At 36.3% G+C, this 18,798-nt stretch overlaps 1 protein-coding gene across 7 annotated transcripts in view; it reads left to right on the top strand.

Annotated features, from left to right (window-relative positions):
• The window catches only part of PUS10 (pseudouridine synthase 10), an 85,654-nt gene that overhangs the window by 47,769 nt on the left and 19,087 nt on the right, over nt 1-18,798 (top strand). For all 7 annotated transcript variants that reach the window (XM_059891491.1, NM_001206837.1, XM_024999154.2 and 4 more), the window contains 5 exon segments: nt 9,319-9,353; nt 12,569-12,680; nt 14,827-14,888; nt 15,183-15,228; nt 17,284-17,348. In XM_059891491.1, coding sequence (XP_059747474.1) covers nt 9,319-9,353; nt 12,569-12,680; nt 14,827-14,888; nt 15,183-15,228; nt 17,284-17,348 — 320 coding nt within the window.

The following is an 18,798-nucleotide window of genomic DNA, read 5'->3' as shown; positions in this document are numbered from 1 at the left end:
CTGCTTTTTAATATGCTATCTAGGTTGGTCAGGAGAAGGCGATGGCAACCCACTCCAGTACTCTTGCCTGGAAAATCGCATGGATGGAGGAGCCTCGTGGGCTGCAGTCCATGGGGTCGGGAAGAGTTGGACATGCCTGAGCAACTTCCCTTTCACTTTTCACTTTCATGGATTGGAGAAGGAAATGGCAACCCACTCCAGTGTTCTTGCCTGGAGAATCCCAGGGACGGGGGAGCCTGGTGGGCTGCCGTCTGTGGAGTCACACAGAGTCAGACACGACTGAAGTGACTTAGCAGCTTAGCAGCTAGGTTGGTCATAACTTTCCTTCCAAGGAGTAAGCGTCTTTTAATTTCATGGCTGCAATCACCATCTGCAGTGATTTTGGAGCCCCCCAAAATAAAGTCTGACAGTTTCCACTGTTTCCCCATCTATTTCCCATGAAATATGTTTAAATTGACATCAGAAATGTTTCAATGTAAGTTTAAATAACAAAGAATATTGCTTTTAAAAATGTTTCCATTGGGAATTGTTCACAGGTGAAATTATTTGAGATTTTCTTATGGTAACTCCAGCCCACCTCCCTCTTAAATGAAAAAGGTAATAGAGATAGCTAAAATATGTTCAGCAAAATGTTGATAACTTGAGGCTGGCTTGAAGGACACATGGAAATTTGTGCACTATTCTTTCCACTTGTGTTTGTGTTTTGGTTTCTTCCTTTCATGTTAGAGATTTTCTTCAAATGACTTATGGTCTCTGTGCATTCATTTAAGTACAGAACATTAAAAGGTAATTGAAAGTTATGTGTGGGATGGTGGTGCCTGTTGACTGAGTTTTATTAGAAGAGAACAGGTAGTAAATTGACTTTTTATATGAAAGGACCATATCACATTATCTGAAAAATTTCCCTCAAAAACCATCCAGTTTGTCCAGAGAAGAATCCTCTAGTCTCCTGTCAAGAAAGGTATAAGCTCAGCAGCCTGAGTGCCAGAGCAGGGTAGGAAAGGGGTCTTCCGTTGTCTCTGTTCAGACTGTAAGCTCTTATGGACCCCTCCTGTTTTCCTTGCAGGGCTTCCCTCCAGCTGTTCTCTTGCCAGGGGCTCCTTAGTGTAGACACCTCTAGTTTGGTTTCCCAGAGTATAAGTCTCCTATTGCTTGGTGTCAGGGAGGGACATGGGGGTCCATTTGTTCTTTATATAGGCCTTCAATGATTCCCCTTCTTTTTAGCCCATGTTTCACCCTCTATTGTCTTAGGTTTCCAGTCCTCAGCTTTGCTTGGCTTGGAGGAGCTAGTATCTCTCTTTGCCAAGTCTGAGGGATCAGCTTCCTGGGCTCTGCTGCCTTCCACTCCTGCATTCCTTTTCTTTTGTACATTGAGAGTTGTGGTGATGAATCTTCTTGTCTCATTGTAGATGGAGTGTCTTTTTCTGTTTCTCATTCTCTTATTTTACAGTGATTTTCCAGAGAAGTGAGCAGAAAGGGCCTTTTTCCACTATGTTGAAGCCAGAAGTCTGATTATTTTGATAATATTCTTTTCATTTAAAAAGTAATATCTAAAAGTTAATTTTAAAAATGCAATAAAGAAATCTTTATCCCTAAGAATATTAATACATTTAGTGCAAATCAAGTTCAACATATGGAATGATTCCAGTCTTATAATTTTCCTAATTAAAAAAAAATTTTTTTCTAGATGTACTGCTTGACTTGTAGGATCTTAGTTCTCTGACCAGGGATTGAACCTAGGCCCTTCGAAGTGAAAGCCCAGAGTCCCAACCACTAGACCACCAGGGAAGACCCTGGAATAATTTTAAAATAATTCTCTTTATAGAGTTCTTGAGTTATTTATTGAAGACCTTTTTCAACAATTAATAGGTTATCAGCAAGTTAGTTTATCTCCTTAATATTCCAAAACTTAAAACTTACTTTTAAAAAGCTGTTTTTCTTGGTAGTTGTTTTGAAGTAAAATTGTTATTTATGGCTATTGAAATTGAGCTAGTTGATGAAGCCTCTTGAATCCGCAGGTTCACTTCACATTAACCAGCGTAAGTAGAGGTGGAGAGAAGGAACTGAAAAGACAGAGCAGCTGCAATGAATGAAGGCTTGGGGAACAGATAAAAATAAAGACAAATAAGGTTCAGCCGTGTCCTTCAGTGTCATATGCTAACTGGGTGGCAGTGGATGCTAATTCTCTAAAATCAAATTCTAAGAGGAAACACCTTTACACCCTCAGCCTCAGCCAATTACTAACAGATATTTGTTGTTATCTCCATTTGACTGATGTCTTTAACTCTAGAATTACCTGAAATTCAGTTGCCAGGTTATCTCGTCATTAGCATATGACACCAAAGGACAAGACTGAACCCTGTTTTTATTTATATCTGTCCCAGAGCCTTCATTCATTGCAGCTGCTCTGTTTTCCGGTTCCTTCTCTCCTCCTCTACTTCTATTCCACCTTCCCACCCCTATAGAATTTTTTCTTGTAATTATTTCCGATCAAATCCTTCAGAGGTAGGCAAAAATTATCTAGAGTATTGGAAAATGCAATGGAAATTCTCCTTTTTCTTCCCCAGTTCCCCTCAGATTCTCCTTAAAACTCACAAAACAGAAGTAGTAATGCTCTTGGAAACTGTATCAGTAGAGCTGTACCCCGGTGGCTCAGATGGTAAAGAATCTGCCTGCAATGCAGGAGACCTGGATTCAGTCCCTGGGTTGGGAAGATCCCCTGGAGGAGGGCATGGCAACCCTCTCTAGCATTCTTGCCTGGAGAATCCCCATGGAAGAGGAGCCTGGAGGGCTACAATCCATGGGGTTGCAAAGAGTCAGATACGACTGAGAGACTAAGCACAGCACAGAGCACGGAGCTGTATCTAATTTGACTCTTCAGATTCATTCTGTCTTTGCTGATTTGTCCTTGCTTTTTTCCTCTTGCTTTGTCACAAATAGAATGTTCAACGTTTTTAATGTTATCTAACTTTTTTTTTTTTTTAATTGCCAACAGTAGTAGGAAAATTTGGATTGAGAAGGTCATATGTCTGGCTTCATTTTCTTTTTTCTCAACCCTGTAGAGAAAGATAATGTAGAGGATTGGGGTGGGTTTTCAAACATGGCTAAAGACAGATCTTTTATTTATCAAAAGAGACAGTCAGACTCTGTGTTAGTCATTACATCACAAGTCTGACATCAGAGATTCTGGGGAACAAAAGAGTGGCAGGGAGGTGATGGTGGTGAGGAGACTTGGAAGTAGGTAAGTGGGGGAGAGAGAGAGGTATGTGTGTGTGTGCTGGGTGGAGAAGAGCAGAGGGTCATGCCTCTAGCTGCCCACACTGCTATTGTCATTTCCCTGTAGGTACAAGTCTATATTTGCATTATCCTTGCTCTCATAAATGAGCCCAAGAGATGTGTAGGATTCAAAAGACCTTAGAGTTTTAAGGGCATTGGTGGTAATTTAGAAACCCCAACATCGGTGTTGATCACCAAGTCCTGCCGGTCTGTGTCTTCATTTTCTCTTAAAGCTGCCTCCTCCTCTCCACGCCTACTACCACTGCCATATATATGATTTCTCACTTGAATTCTGCTTTAGTTTACCAAATGTCTTCATTTCCCTTAGTTACCATCTTCTTCCTCTAACTCACACTGCAACCTGAGTGAGAATTCCTGAAGACAAATATGATCATGCTACTCCCTTGCTTAAAATCCTTCTGTGGCTCCATTTTGCCTTAAGTGTAAAATCTAAACCCCTTACCATGGGTTCACTAGTTCTATCATTTTAATCCTGTTTCCTCCTTTGTACTTTGCAGCCACACATCCTCAGCTCTTTAGGGACCAATAACCTATAGTTCCCAGGAGCTTCCTGATGCTCTGTGGCCTTTGCACAACAGTTTTTCCCTGTTTGGATTGTATTTTCTCCACTCTTCACCCAGGTAATTCTCAATAACTGATTCTTCAGAATTCAGATTAGATGTTACTTCTTGATAGTTTTAATAACAAGACTGAACTGAGGATGCCTTAAATGTCCCCTCAAAATATTTCCCTGTCACAGCCTCTACCACTCTGTGTTTCTATTTTTATTAATCTTATTAATCATTATTATTGTTACATTACCATTTTGGGGCTTCCCTGATAGCTCATTTGGTAAAGAAAGTTGCTCAGTCATGTCCAACACTTTGCCAACCCCAAAGAGTTGGCTGTTGTGAATAGTGATGCTATGAACATAGGGATGCATGTACCCTTTTGAATGATAGTTTTGTCCAGATATATGCCCCAAAGTGGGATTGCTGGATCACATGGGAATTCTATTTTTAGTTTTCTGAGGAACCTCTATTCTATTCTCCATAGTGACTATACTTAATTTACATTTCCATCAACAGTGTAGGAGAGTTCCTTTTTCTCCACATCCTCTCCCAGTGTTTGTTACTTGTAGACAAACAAGTTTGAGTTTGTCTCAAAAAATGAGTTTCCTTTTTAATGATGGTCACTCTAACCAGTGTGAGGTGGTAACTCATCGTAGTTTTGACTTGCATTTCTCTTATAATTAGTGGTGTTGAACATCTTTTCATGTGCCTACTGGCCATCTGTATGTTTTCTTTGGAGAAATGTCTGTTAAGGCCTATTGCCCATTTTTTAATTGAGTTGTTTGGGTTTTTTGTTGTTGTTGAGTTGTATGAGGTGTTTGTATATTTTGGAGATTAAGCTCTCATTGGTTGCATTATTTGCAAATATTTTCTACCGGTCTTTTCATTTTGTTTATGGTTTCCTTTTCTGTGTGAAAGCTTATAGGTTTGATTGGGTTCCATTTGTTTATTTTTGTTTTTATTTCTATTGCTTTGGGAGACTGACCTAAGAAAACATTGAATAATTTATGTCAGAGCACGTTTTGCCTATTCTTTCTTCTTGGAATTTTATATTGTGATGTCTTATGTTGAAGTCTTTAAGCCATTTTGAGTTTATTTTTATGCATGATGTGAGGATGTGTTCTAACTTCATTGATTTACATGCAGCAGTCCAACTTTCCCAGCAACACTTGTTGAAGAGGCTTTTTCCCAGTTTATATTCTTGCCTCCTTTGTTGAAGATGAATTGACTGTAGGTGTGTGGGTTTTTATTCTGGGCTCTCCATTAATCTGTATGTGACAAGTGCCATTTTTAATGCTTCCCCCCATCTTTCCTTCCTTCCTTCCTGCCTCCTCTGCTTGAACAGCCTCAATTCCTGGCCTTACTATAACCCACTTTCATTGTTTGCTGGTAAATGAGCCCCCAGCTCAGAACTCTAAGATTAAAAGCCATTCCCAGGCATAGAGTTTCCGTGATATGTATATGGGTATATGCTTGTGTATGTGTGTGTCTGTCTGTGTGTCTCTGTGTTGCCAAAGTACACAAGCACTTTAGTAAGCACGTTATTCAACTACCCCATTTAGCAAAGCTGAGTCCAGGATTAAATTCTGTGGGTCCTGAGTTTTCAGGAGGTGACATGCTACCTTTGATATCAAATTTGATTAAACTTGATAACTTTAAGTGGTTCTATTGGGGAGGAAGAATTCAATTTCTTACTCCAGAGAAAGAATTGTTTCCACTGACTAAGGAATGGAACATTTATTAGAAGTATCTTGGTGACCTGAAGGAGAGAAATGTACTTCTTTTACCTCAGCAGAAGTAAGTCCATGGCATTATTAGCACGTGGTAAAATTGAATAATTGAGCAACACTGACTACTTTGGGATTCAGCCTTCCAGCCCCTGCTGTGTGATTAGTTCAGTCCAACCCTGCTGGCATGCTTGAGCAGGGAGCCTGCAGGGGATTAGAAAGGGAAAACCCTTTAACAAATCTCAGGTACGAAAGACATTTGATTTAATTTAACATGTTACACATGGTAATCTGGTTTCCCTTGGCAACCTCCACCCTACACTACTTTATAATCAGAGGATGGCAGGGTAGATTACAGATCTACCCTGGAAGGGACCATAGAGAACAGATGTCAAAAGAGGAAATGAAAAGGTCACTAAAAAAGGACAGAAGAGTCTGAGTCCTCTGACAAAAAGGACAGATAGTTCTCTATAGTGCAGGTACCCAGGAGGGTTTCATTGATGAGGGAGATTCCAGGACTGCCTACAGCAGAGTAGTCTGAGATGTGAAGGAAAGGGATCAAATCTCGTAAATCTTTAAAGGGATAATAATTTTATTATTTGTGAATTACAGATAAGGTTTTAATTTAAAAATGACAATAATAGGTACCATTTATTAAGTACATGCCAGAAATCTTACTTGGTTCGTTGCATATATAATTTCATTAAATCCTTATCATATCTCTGCAAGGGGAATATTAATATCCCTTTATAGATGAGGAAACAAGTATTTATTGATCTCTTAAAGTATGGAGACTGAAGAAAGGTGGGGTAACATTGACTCCAAGGTTTCAACTTTAGGAGACCATTATTTATTTTTTCTATGATCTTAGAGTCCTAGAAGTCTTAATAGCCCCTGTCACAGAGCAGTATATCCACTAATGTCCATTAATGGTGACCTTTAGCCATCCAGAAAAGTTTAAATTACAGTCATCTTTAGTCTTATTGTTGTTCAATTGCTTAGTCATGTCCAACTCTTTGCAACCCCATGGACTGCAGCACGCCAGGCTTCCCTATCCTTCACCATGTCCCGGAGCTTGCTCAAACTCGTGTCTGTTGAGTCTGCCATCCAACCATTTCATCCTCTGACATCCCCTTCTCCCACCTTCTATCTCTCCAGCATCAGGTTCTTTTCCAATGAGTCGGTTCTTCACATCGGGTGGCCAAAGTATTGGAGCTTTAGCTTCAGTCCTTCCAATGAATATTCAGGATTTATTTCCTTAGGATTGACTGGTATTATCTGCTTGCAGTTCAAGGGGCTCTCAAGAGTCTTCTCCAACACCACAGGTTCAAACTCATCTTTGGTGCTCAGTCTTCTTTATGGTCCAGCTGTCACATCCGTACATGACTACTGGAAAAACCATAGCTTTGTCTAGATGAACATTTGTCAGCAAAGTAATGTCTCTGCTTTTTAATATGCTGTCTAGGTTTGTCATAGCTTTTCTTCCAAGGAGCAAGTGTCTTTTAATTTCATGGCTACAGACACTGTCTGCAGTGATTTTGCAGCCCGAGAAAATAAAGTCTCTCACTGTTGCCATTGTTTCCCCATCTATATGCCATGAAGTGATGGGACTGGATTAGTCTTTTGAATGTTGAGTTCTAACCCAGCTTTTTCACTCTCCTCTTTCACCTTCATCAAAAAGCTCTTTAGTTCCTCTTTGCTTTTTGCCATAAGGATGGTGTCATCTGCATATCTGAGGTTGTTAATATTTCTCCTGGCAATCTTGATTCCTTGATTCCAGCTTGTGATTCATCCAGCCCTGCATAGAAGTTAAATAAACAGGGTGACCATATACAGCCTTAATGCCCTCCTTTCCCAACTTTGAACCAGTCTGTTGTTCCATGTTCGGTTCTAATTGTTGCTTCTTGACCTGCATACAGGTTTCGTGGGAGGCAGGTAAGGTGGTCTGGTATTTCCACCTCTTGAAGAATTTTCCATAGTTTGTTGTGATCCACACAGTCAAAGGCTTTAGTGTAGTCAATGAGGCAGAAGTAGATGTTTTTCTGGAATTCTCTTGCTCTGTCTATGATCCAGCAGATGTTGGTGATTTGATCTCTGGTTCCTCTACCTCTTCTAAATCCAGTTTGTACATCTGTAAGTTCTCAGTTCATGTATTGTTAAAGCCTCGCTTGGAGGATTTTGAGCATGACCTTGCTGGCATGTGAAATGAGTGCAATTGTGCAGTAATTTGAGCATTCTTTGGAATTGCCCTTCTTTGGAATTGCAGTGAAAACTTACCTTTTCAGTCCTGTGGCCACTGCTGAGTTTTCCAAATTTGTTGGCATCTTTGTCTAAGTCTCTTATTTTACACACTAGGAAATTGAGTGCCAGACATCTGGTAAACCCTAAAGCCAGGTCTTCCAGCTCCTTAATTTGTGTATTCCACCATGACCATACACTTTCAAAGAAGGCTTGAGTAAGTGGAAGGCAGGAGGGAAGGGGTCTTGCAGCACTATAAATGATATTAGTTTGAGGTAGCGAAGTAAACAAACTAATAGATTGGAAGGTACTGATGAGACATTTAGGCACTGGGAACAGTTATAATTCTTATCTAACTAGTGATTAATTTATTCTGCTTAGCTAATATCTGATCAAATTGATGCACCTAATGTTTCTAAATGATCCTAAGTCTTTAGACGTCTCTGGTGCCCTACCAGCCATTTGAAGTTTAAAAGGACATACGAACAACAAAAGCTGTCTCTCCAGGTCTTAAAATGGGTGTGACTGGCCATTTTTGCGGCATGTAGAAGCAGAGACTACATGTGGTGTTTTGTTGACTTACACATTTATGCTTCTGTCACGTTCACCAAATGCCGTATATATGAGGCAGGCCATATATTACCTTTCTTTAAGGTGAAAATTATGGAAGTCTAATAGCAAACTGAGAAATCTTGGTGTCACACACTTAGTATACAAAGCATTTTACATGAATTTCACTAAATCCTCATAACAATTGTGATTGTAAATGTTATTGTTTTCGTTTAGGCAACTTTTTCAGTTTTTTTAATCCTTCCCAGAACATTTCCCCTAGCATTTTATTGTGAAAAATTTCAAACCTATATTAAAATTGAAAGAACTGTACAGTGAACACTCATATACCCACTTAGATTCTACACTTATTTTTCTATATTTGCTTTTTTTAATACACCTATACATTTATCCACCCACACATCTTAGTTTTTATTATATTTCAAAGTGAGTTATAGACATTAGTACATAATACTCCTAAACACTTATACGTGGATATCATTAATTTGAGTTAAAAATGTTAGCCCTATTCAAAAAACAAAAACAAAAAACTGAGTCCTTCAAATCTATGTTTTGGGGACATAGAATATACTCATTCAGTTTGGGCTTTCCCCCATGAAACAGTAAGTTATTTTAAGAGAAAAATGTGAGCCACCCATATTAAAAAACACTTGTAACTTATTAATGAGAAATAGAAATCTGTGGGGAGGAGGGGGATACCCCTGTTGAATTCCTAGGCCACAGCAAGCCAGTACTGCAAATGAGGCATCTTACCTCATTTCTGATTTTAAATGAGATTGAGGTCATTGCCACATTTCTGAACAGTAAGTCCTCTTCTACAGGGGAGAGTTTGATTAGCAAATTACTTAAGCACCTTAGTAATGATATTGGAACCAAATTTCAATGAACATTTTTCCCTTTTCTCTTCTTTCTGGGTGTGACTAAATTGCCTACAGCATGCTGCTTGGTTGCTGGTAAAACAGGAAATGGGGTAAGTAATTTACATAGGGAATTTTTACTACCATTTAAATTTAAGCTACTTGATTCTTAAAGTACTTTTACTATTACTCTTTTTTTAAGAGTGAGTTCACTAGCTACTAGAGAAATTGGCACAAAGAAAAATTTTTATTTTATATATTTAGGTATTAACCTTGTTTAACTGGTTTATTGCACAGCATATTAGTAGTCTCATTTTTTTGGTAGATTTATCATGAACATAAATGTATATTTTATAATCATTAGCATTTATATAATGTAGTTTGGCAGCTAATGTTAAAGGAACACATTTTATGCTGGTCTTAGAAGCAAAATTATAAACCTAATTATGCTGTAAAAGATACATAGTAAAGTTCTAGTTAAGGCAGAACAACAGTAAGTTTATACATAGATAAGACACAGAAAACATAGGTTCACAGTCCTTTATCTGAAACCCTTGGTGGCAAATGTGTCTTGGAATTTAGAATTTTTTAGACTTTGGCAATTTAATACAGCATAAATACCATATATGATATACCTCTCTCCTCTGGGGTAGTACTGTATTATCAAGCATTAATATTTCTGCAGTGAAGCATACCAATATTCACACCAATTTGATCAACAAAGCCTTACATGTTCAAGTCAGAGTTTGGTTGCCAACTGAGTTAAGGAAAAAGCTCTTTAATTTCCCAGAGCTTTCTGGATTTTGAAACTAAAAATTTTATACCAGTATGAAAAGGGCCATGTGACTCTTGGAGGGTCCTGTGTACTCCTGAAAGAAAACCACAGAGAGAAGTACAAATTTCTGTATCAGAATCTCATACTTGGTATTTTATAGAAAATTAATTCATCTGGCATTTTTGTGTGTGTTGTATTTCACATCTGCATTTTTAAAAGGGTAGTAACCACATATTTATCAAAGGTTTGGGGGTTCTGTTAGGTTATGTTAAATTAGTCTCAAATGCTTGTGATTCTGGCATAATAAAATTTGATCCTGTGTTTGAGAAATTTTTTATTAATAGCATAGTCAGAGCATGCTATTTTTCAAATGTTTCCAGTTTCCATCCTCCTTGCTTATTGTGGTTATTTCTTATTGAATGATTTTAAACCAAGGTTAGCTCTTCCAAAAGATCCTGATCAATATAGGGATACTAAAACAGGAAAAAAATGCAGAATGCTACTCTTTTCTCTTACTATCCCTAGTTCATTCTATAATAATAATGTCAAAGGCTGTGGAGGGATTGCCATTAAAGAATTGATTCAAGGAATTTAGGGAAAAAGTGTATTGGATATTTTGGTTCATCTTTGCTTAAGAATGGTTATCCTGTTGTATGTGTAGAAAAAGTGATTGTAATTGATATCCTCATCATTAGTTATCTAACAGAGGAGAGGGAAATGCAGTTTCTAAGTATTAAATTGGTACTGAATTTACCTTAATGACTACTGATTCCTCTAAAGGACCATCAATCATAAGCCTAAGGCCCTCTGTGAAAACATTCACCCTAAATTATATTAGAAAAGCTATTAGCCACATTCAGCTTGCAGGATTGAAAATCTGGCATTTTAAGTACTGTATTTTTGCCTTAAAGGTGAGGCTAAGGTTTCCAAAATGTCTGTTAACCCTTTCCTATAGTTCATTAATCTGGAAGGAAAAAAATACCTGTAGTTGAAGTTTTTAAACTGGAGTAAGGTGCTTTAAATTGAAATGTATTTCAAAAACCATGAAGGACCTAAAATATCAATTTTCTTAAACACATAATGAGTAATGTTTTAATCTGTTTTTAGGATTGGCTTTGGCAACAATCCTTTGTACTTTAGACTCTCTAGAGTCTAAACAGTTTTAAAGGGTTTTCCATTCTTGTGTTTTCTGTTTTCACCTTTTTATTCTTTAAAATGTGTGCTCATACCTTAATTATTTACTTTCAACTGTGATGCTGTTTTAATGCAGATATCATTAGTTAAACTGTTTGATGCAATGTCAAGATAGTCTTTGAAAATTCCTAAGATGTTTCTGATACTCAGAGAACTAGGAACAGTTTATGAAGCTTAAACACAGTGTATAGAGAAGTAATCTAATTTTTTGTCAGATGTAGGGCTTATCAGAGTCCTTCATTGTTAAACCACAAACCCAAAGCATATGAAAGCATTCAGTTTAACCAGTTATCTCAGCTGGATTAAAGTGGGTAGGTCAGCTATTTCTTAATTTACATTTTTAGAGTAACAGTGGTCTTTATATTGTGTGTATATAATTATATTTTTAGATCAATTAAATTTAGCAATTAACAAAATTATTTTTTATTTTCTACTCATAGTTCATAGTGTCTTTTGGTGTTGAAGAATTAAATACAGTGGGTATTGACTATATTGTCTTTTTTTTTTTTAGTGAAAATTGGATATTAGAAGAAATGATTCACAAGTTGGCCTAAACATCTCTTTTGTTAAAAAGCAGATCTATAAATAGCTGTAACTGATTTAAAATTTTAATTATTTGAATGACATGGGCCTGTTTATTAGTGATATTTCAGAGTAGAGCTGTTTAAATATTACCATATCATGTTTTTCTTTTCTTTCACTTCAGTTCCTTTCTATCTCAATTTTAGGTTACAAACTAAAAGCTAGAAATCATAATTGGGACTTCCCCAAACCTATTTATTGTCTATGAGTAGATTTGGGGGAATGTAAAATGTTTATTAAGACATGTATATGTTGTTAAATTAATGAACATTTTAGAGCACTGATGCTTTAGGATTTAATCTTCTTTACCAGTAAAGAGAAGTACAGCTTTTACATTGATTTCCCAAAAGTAACTCCCCATTATCAGGAAGAAAGTAGATGTAAACATTTTTGGTCTGGGTGAAATTATTGTAATAGACAGTTTGTAATTTCTGAGCAATAAACAATCTTCTCTATTCCATCTTTCCATCTTCTGATATATATAATCCTGGAATCTGGCAATTCTATCTCAGAAAAACTCATATGTATGCCTTTGTCTTTGAAACTTCAAAATTTGTCCTATACGCCATTTAAAAAAGAAAAAAGTAGTTTCTTGATTCTACTAGAATATAGGTCCATGAACTGAGGAAACTGTCTGCTTTGGTCTCTGCTTTCTATCTAATGTGTAAAATAGTGCCTTCACATAGTAGGCACTCTACATTTTAATAATCGCATAAATTCTTGCCTTCATAAAAATGATGTTTTTCATATCAGTGAATTAATTTTTATGTTATTCAGAAAGCAGAGTCTGTCGCTGGGAAGAAATGATATAGTTCAGCTAAAAGAAGCCTACAAATGGATAACTCACCCCCTGTTTTCAGAGGAACTGGGTGTTCCCATTGATGGAAAGGTATTGGGTCATCAGCATTGTTAATTTTATTCTCTGGTTTTACTAGTTTTACTTCATTATATGGCAGAGTTTTGGTTACCCAAAAGAATCTTCTCTTTCAATAATCCAATAAAAGGTTTTTAAGCTTTTACAGTTCTTAAATTGAGGTTAAAATTGAGATTAAAGTCTTTCTTTTTTTAAATTTCTTTGTAATCAAGACACTTATGAGTATAACAGGTGCAGTGTACCCTAATTGACCTTAAAAGGTTAGAAATGAATTCGTGCCTTTAAGTATATTTATAGTTTAATTAGACAGATTTACTGATATAAAGCTATACATAAATAACTATGAACAAGTGTGGAGTAAACTCTAGACTATTTAATTTTGGTTGTCTGTGGCTAGTCTTGTTTTCGAATATGTAGACAGAACCTGTTCAACTATAGGGAGCATGGGCTTAACCTATCCTGCCTTGTGGTATCTCAAATCCCTTTAATTTTAAGCAGACTGCCTTTGAAACCAGTACACTTCCCATCCCCTCTATTCCAGGGTAGACCTTGCTTCAGCCTTTGAAATGGATTGAATTTTAGGGAAGAGCTCAGTAGATTTCCAGACGTGGAAACAGGACATATTCCCAGCTCATCTTAAATTAGATTTTAATAGTATGGCCTCATTGCTTCATCATTTTGCTTGAAGGAAATTCCCTGGGTATCAGACACACCCCTATTCAAATAAAATCACAAAACCATCTTTCAAAGCTAAACAATTAAAAAATTTTCCTCATTCTGACATTATATAGCTGTTTCCCTCTGTTAGTAAGAATAAACTCTGTCCTTTAAACTGAATACTGAAAGAATAGAGAATAAAACCACTTCACAGATAGTATGAAGAGGAAATGAGGTGATGAAAGTACTTTGGAAATTAGAGAAGTCATTGATGCAAAATATTTTTACCTCAGATTTCAGTTTGAAGCACAGATAATTTTACATGTTGAATCAGTGAGAACAGAAAATAGAAAACAAAAGATGCAGTAATGTTCTAATAGGTTCAGCATGAATGAAGTTTTCTTAAGTAAAAGGAATATGTTGTAATTTTAATTTTATTTTGTTGATTTGAGTAAAACAGAAAAAAATTAGTCCTTCACTATTGTGATTAAGAGCTGCTAATAGGCCTGCTGACGATCCAATGCAATCGATAAATATAAAATTCAATAAAAAGGAAGAATTATTATATGATATTTATATCTTTTTTTCAGTGTGAAATTTTGTATAATCTCCATGGAGGTCAATGTATATAGAGTATGAAATTGTGTTTCTTTGTGTGTACAAGGATATTTATTTTAGCATTTTAAAAAATGTTTTTTAAAATTTATTTTTAATTGAAGGATAATTGCTCTACAATGTTGTATTGGTTTGCCATATAGCAACACTGTACCATTTTTTAAAAATGGTAAAACTTAACTACAACTTAAATGTCCAGCAGTCCTTAGAGTTGAAAAGATGTTCATGATGTAATATCAACTGAATTAAGCAGTTTTCTAAATGTCTATTTAATATACCAAGAAGTACATATGTTTATATGCATAAAAATGGCTAGAAGGGAACATGTCAAACTGTTACTAGTTCTATCTCAGTGGAGTGAGATTGAAAACCCACTATTTTATAATATTATTATGTATTATATTTTTAATGAAACAAAAAATTAAGATCTTTCTTTTAAAAGTCACATCTATTAAAAACTTGGAGAACTTAATATTAAGAAAACCTCATACAGAGTTAGGCATGTGCGTAAATAATAGTTGCTAATTCTAGTCATAGTACTGACAGGAGTATATCTTCGTTTGTTTCAGTTACCCCTTTCCAATTCCCTGAGTTCTTATTCATCTTTGTATCTAATTTATATACTTTACAAAAAAATCATACAACTTTAATTTGTTTTAAACTTGTTTTTTGTAGGATCACTAGTGATGAGTTCTAGGAGTTAAAAAAAAAAAAGTCTATTTCCTTTACAGCTGCCCTGTGACCAAGCTGATTTGAAAACAGTAGTATTTCCAGTTTTCCTTGTCACTTTTTCTGAGCCAATCTTTGAAAGTTAATTCTGTTTCCATTGATAAGTTGTTAGATGTTAGTTTCTTTTTGCTTATTTTTAAACTGTCTTTATAATTTTTAGAGCTTATTTGAAGTGAGTGTGGTCTTTGCTCACCCAGAAACAGTTGAGGATTGCCACTTCCTGTAAGTTACAACTTAACATTGCCAATTGTGCAACATTGTTAATACCTTTTGATTTTCATGAAAATAGTTTTGTTCTTCTTTCTAAGGGACCTATCAGAACTTGTCATGTCTCTGAAGATTTAAAGTGTGCTCTCTGATATGAGTCTAGACAAACCCATGTGGCTCATATAGGGATTCATTTTGTCCGCTTCTGATATCCTGAGTTAAGCAGCTCTATGTTGTATAAAATATTTGAATTTTATCCACCCTCAAATAAACTCATTAATCTTTTATATTAACTTGAATTTTGCTTAGACGTGCAATATGCCCAGATTGTTTCAAGCCAGCCAAAAACAAACAGGTAAGGATTCCTGCTTCTTATTCTTTATTGAGTTTTTTTCTGAGCTGAATATTCAAATTAACAACAAAAAGGATATGCATTAGAAATATTGGCAATCTATTATACTAAGAATCAATCTCAAACTATTTCCATTTGCTACATTCATTTTTTTTTTTAAACTCTCAACACCTTTGTGTGTGGCTCAGAAGTCGTAACACACAAACATCATGAATTGTTTCCCCAAAACTACATCATCTGGGAAAGTATGTTTTCAGTATCATCACAATTCCAAACTTCTGTCTAATATTTGTTTTCTAGAAATTGGTATTTTGAAAATATAATCCAAATAAATTGTTTTATTTAGGACAGTCCTGAATTAATAGAACCTATTTCAGGCTACATTTGAAAAAGGGTTTTTTATTTAAACTCTCCTTTACTGTCTGATGTGAGCTGGGCTTCATGTTAATGAGAAAAAATAGTTAGCCTGTATTTTTAGTTTCTGTCATGCCAAGATGGAAAGTCTGGCATGTTACTGACAGGTTTTCACAGCCCAGTTACTTAGCTGGTTTTGTACAGGCTCAGACATTCTCAGACATTTTACTGACCGATATTGTGGTTGTTAAACATAACTGATGTTTTGCTGTTGTGGTTGCTAAAAAGAATATAAGTTTATTGCCAAAAATACATCTTTTGGTCTTTGCTCTTACTTTGACTAATTGCTGGATCTTTTAGTACCTGGGGGAGATTGGAGGCTTGGGGAGTTTGTAACATTTGCCAAACCTTGTGCAGAAGTAATCAGAAATGCAGATCAAGCCTAAAACCCTGCTTCCCTCCTTTTCTCACATCATGGTACATCTAGAACATTTCCATGTTTGGCCAACACCCTGAGGTTAACAGGTGAAGTTGCTCTAAGTTGTGAGCAGTAGGCCTAGGGGTTCTTGTTGTTCCAGGCCCTTCCCCTCAACCCTCAGGACCTAGAAGGACCCGGGTACAGCTGTAGCTCACTGCTTTGCCATACCAACTGGGAAGTTCTGCCCAAATGACCTGTGAGCCATGTTTATATAAAGATCTAGTTTTATTTTTTGTCATCTTTGAGCAAGTATGTAAGTGCCAGCATCAAATAATAGAGTAAGGAAATTTTTGTCAAACCATCACAGACATCATGCCATTTGGCCAGTAGGTGTTTAGTCTTAAGTGTAGTTTTCCTGCATTATGGCTGGGAATAAGTTGAATGACCTTTTGAGATTCTTCCAGGGTTAAGATTTCGTATCTTAACAAAGAGGCACTTAATTTTTAATTCTAATCCTATGACACAGTATGGTTTAGAAAATCATTTCTTTTGTTGCTGAACTATTTAGATATCTACATTGTTCCTATTTTCATTCAAGTGTAGTTTTTCGTAACAGAAGAAATAATTGTAACTTATCATAGTGACCACATGAGTATGCACTAATTAGTTCTAGTATGTCTACCATGAAGTTTGGCTTTTCTTGTTTTAAAAAACCCAAAGTGGGACATTTGTAGTTGCCCTTCTATTCAATATAGTGGATTTTGTTTACTTTGTCTGTGGTTAGTAGTGATACTGAATTGCTGGATGTCAAGACATGCTAGTTGGCTCTGTTTTACCCCTTATCCTGGCAGCCAACTCCTAAATTATGTACTGTGACCCTGAAGGGATGTAGAGAAGAAAAGAGAGATGGGTCCATCTAAATTTCTTCTGAGGTCTCAGAAAAAATATTTGAAGCACATTTCCTGCCATGTCATCATTTTTTTGTATTTGAAAAATACCATATTTTGAGGGGAGTGGGATAGTGCAGTGAAGAAGACATATTCTGCTAGATCCACCTGATATTATAGACATAGCCTAAATTGAAGAGAAGCATCCAGTCACAGAACTGACAGTATGGACACTTGTGCTGTATTTTCTTTATTTTCTTGAAGCTATTAAGTATTTCTCCCTTTTAAGTATGGTTTAAAATGATTATAATTTCTCCAACCATGTTCTGTTTCAACTCTGATGTTTTCTTATATAGGTGATAATATGTTTTTTTTTTCTTTTTATTTTACCCTATATAGTCAGTATTCACTAGAATGGCAGTTATGAAAGCTTTGAATAAGATAAAAGAAGAGGATTTCTGCAAGTAAGTAGAAGTATAGAAACAAGAAATAATCATGGAATTTTAGAATAAAGGGAATGTTAGAAATAATCTGGATTATCTCTGAAACAAGACTGGATGTATTTTGGGGACCAGAATTGTGTCTTAATCTCCATTATATCCCTACTTCCTGGCTCAGTATCTGGCATGTAGTAGTGTTCAATAAGTGTTTCTCAAATTAATATTTAGATTTATGAATCATGCCCAACTTGTTTATCTTTTAGAAGAGGATGACTTAGCGACTTTACAATAACATTGAGGTCCAAAGTGGAGGTTGACTTACCTAAGATTGAGTGTTGGATGTTGAGCCAGGTTTCCTGATTCTCCAGGCTAGTACTAGTCCCATTACATCCCTCATCCTGGATTTCCTGTTATTGTACATCTCCAGAAGAGAGAGGAAAAGGCTCATGAGTTTCCTTTCTTGCTAAAGTATGCTGAACTACAATAAATCTTACATTTTAATACTCAGTGTGTTCATTTCATTTAATAAGATATTATCATAGTTATCCTTCCAGAATAGCCTTGAATAAATTTCAAACAAGGAAGTTATGAGGAAGGTTTCGTATATCTTCATATCTCAGAATAGAAATATTTTTATTAAGTTTTTTTTGTTGTTGTTTTGACCGTGCTGTGTGGGATCTTAGTTCCCCCACCAGGAATCGAACTTGTGCCCCTTGCAGTTGAAGTGTGGAGTCCTCACCACTGCACCGCCAAGGAAGTCCCTGTTAAATTTTAGAAACAAAAGACAGTTACTCTCTACAAGCAGTAGTGCCTGAGTTTCTAAGTGATTTCTTTGTTAAGACATCTTGGGAAACTGAAAATTTCAACACAAGCATTTTGGATTAAATCCACATTTAGTCATTTATAGAGAGACTCCAGTTCTTGGAAGTTCCCAGATGATGGACAGAGAATAAAGTCATACATTGCTTTCTCCTGTCTGTCCTCAGCTGGATTGAAGTTTTTTAGCTAAAGTCAGCCACATTTCACTTATTCTGGCTCTGGTCTGATTTCCAAGACCATAGTTGAAATGAAAAGAGAGAAAAATGGTGGACTACCCTCCCCACAGGTGTGCCATACTCACAGGACCAATCTCTGACTGCACACCAGCTTTACCCAAATGATTGAGGATTTTGTAAGCAGCAGCAAGTGTTCATGGATACTAAAATGAACCCAGAGGGGCTTCTACTACATATGTGTGGATTTTTTCCCCCCAAATCTCAAGGCTGATGTTGAAAACTATCATCTGGGAACATGAGGCCTCTTGAGTCTGAATGTTATTAGCAGAGCCCTGATTTACTCAGTGCAGTTCTCATGTATTAAAAGTGGTCCTCAGAGGCCCAGAAGACCCTAACAGTCCCCAAATTTAAAATTCGGGGGAGGCTTAGTCCTTGAGAGACTCAGGCTCTGTGCATCTCAGGCAGTGCTGATTCATCTT

The sequence above is a fragment of the Bos taurus genome, chromosome 11 (genome assembly GCF_002263795.3).
Source record: "Bos taurus isolate L1 Dominette 01449 registration number 42190680 breed Hereford chromosome 11, ARS-UCD2.0, whole genome shotgun sequence".
Classification (NCBI taxonomy): Eukaryota; Metazoa; Chordata; class Mammalia; order Artiodactyla; family Bovidae; genus Bos; species Bos taurus.
This window is presented reverse-complemented; position numbering and strand designations above follow the sequence as displayed.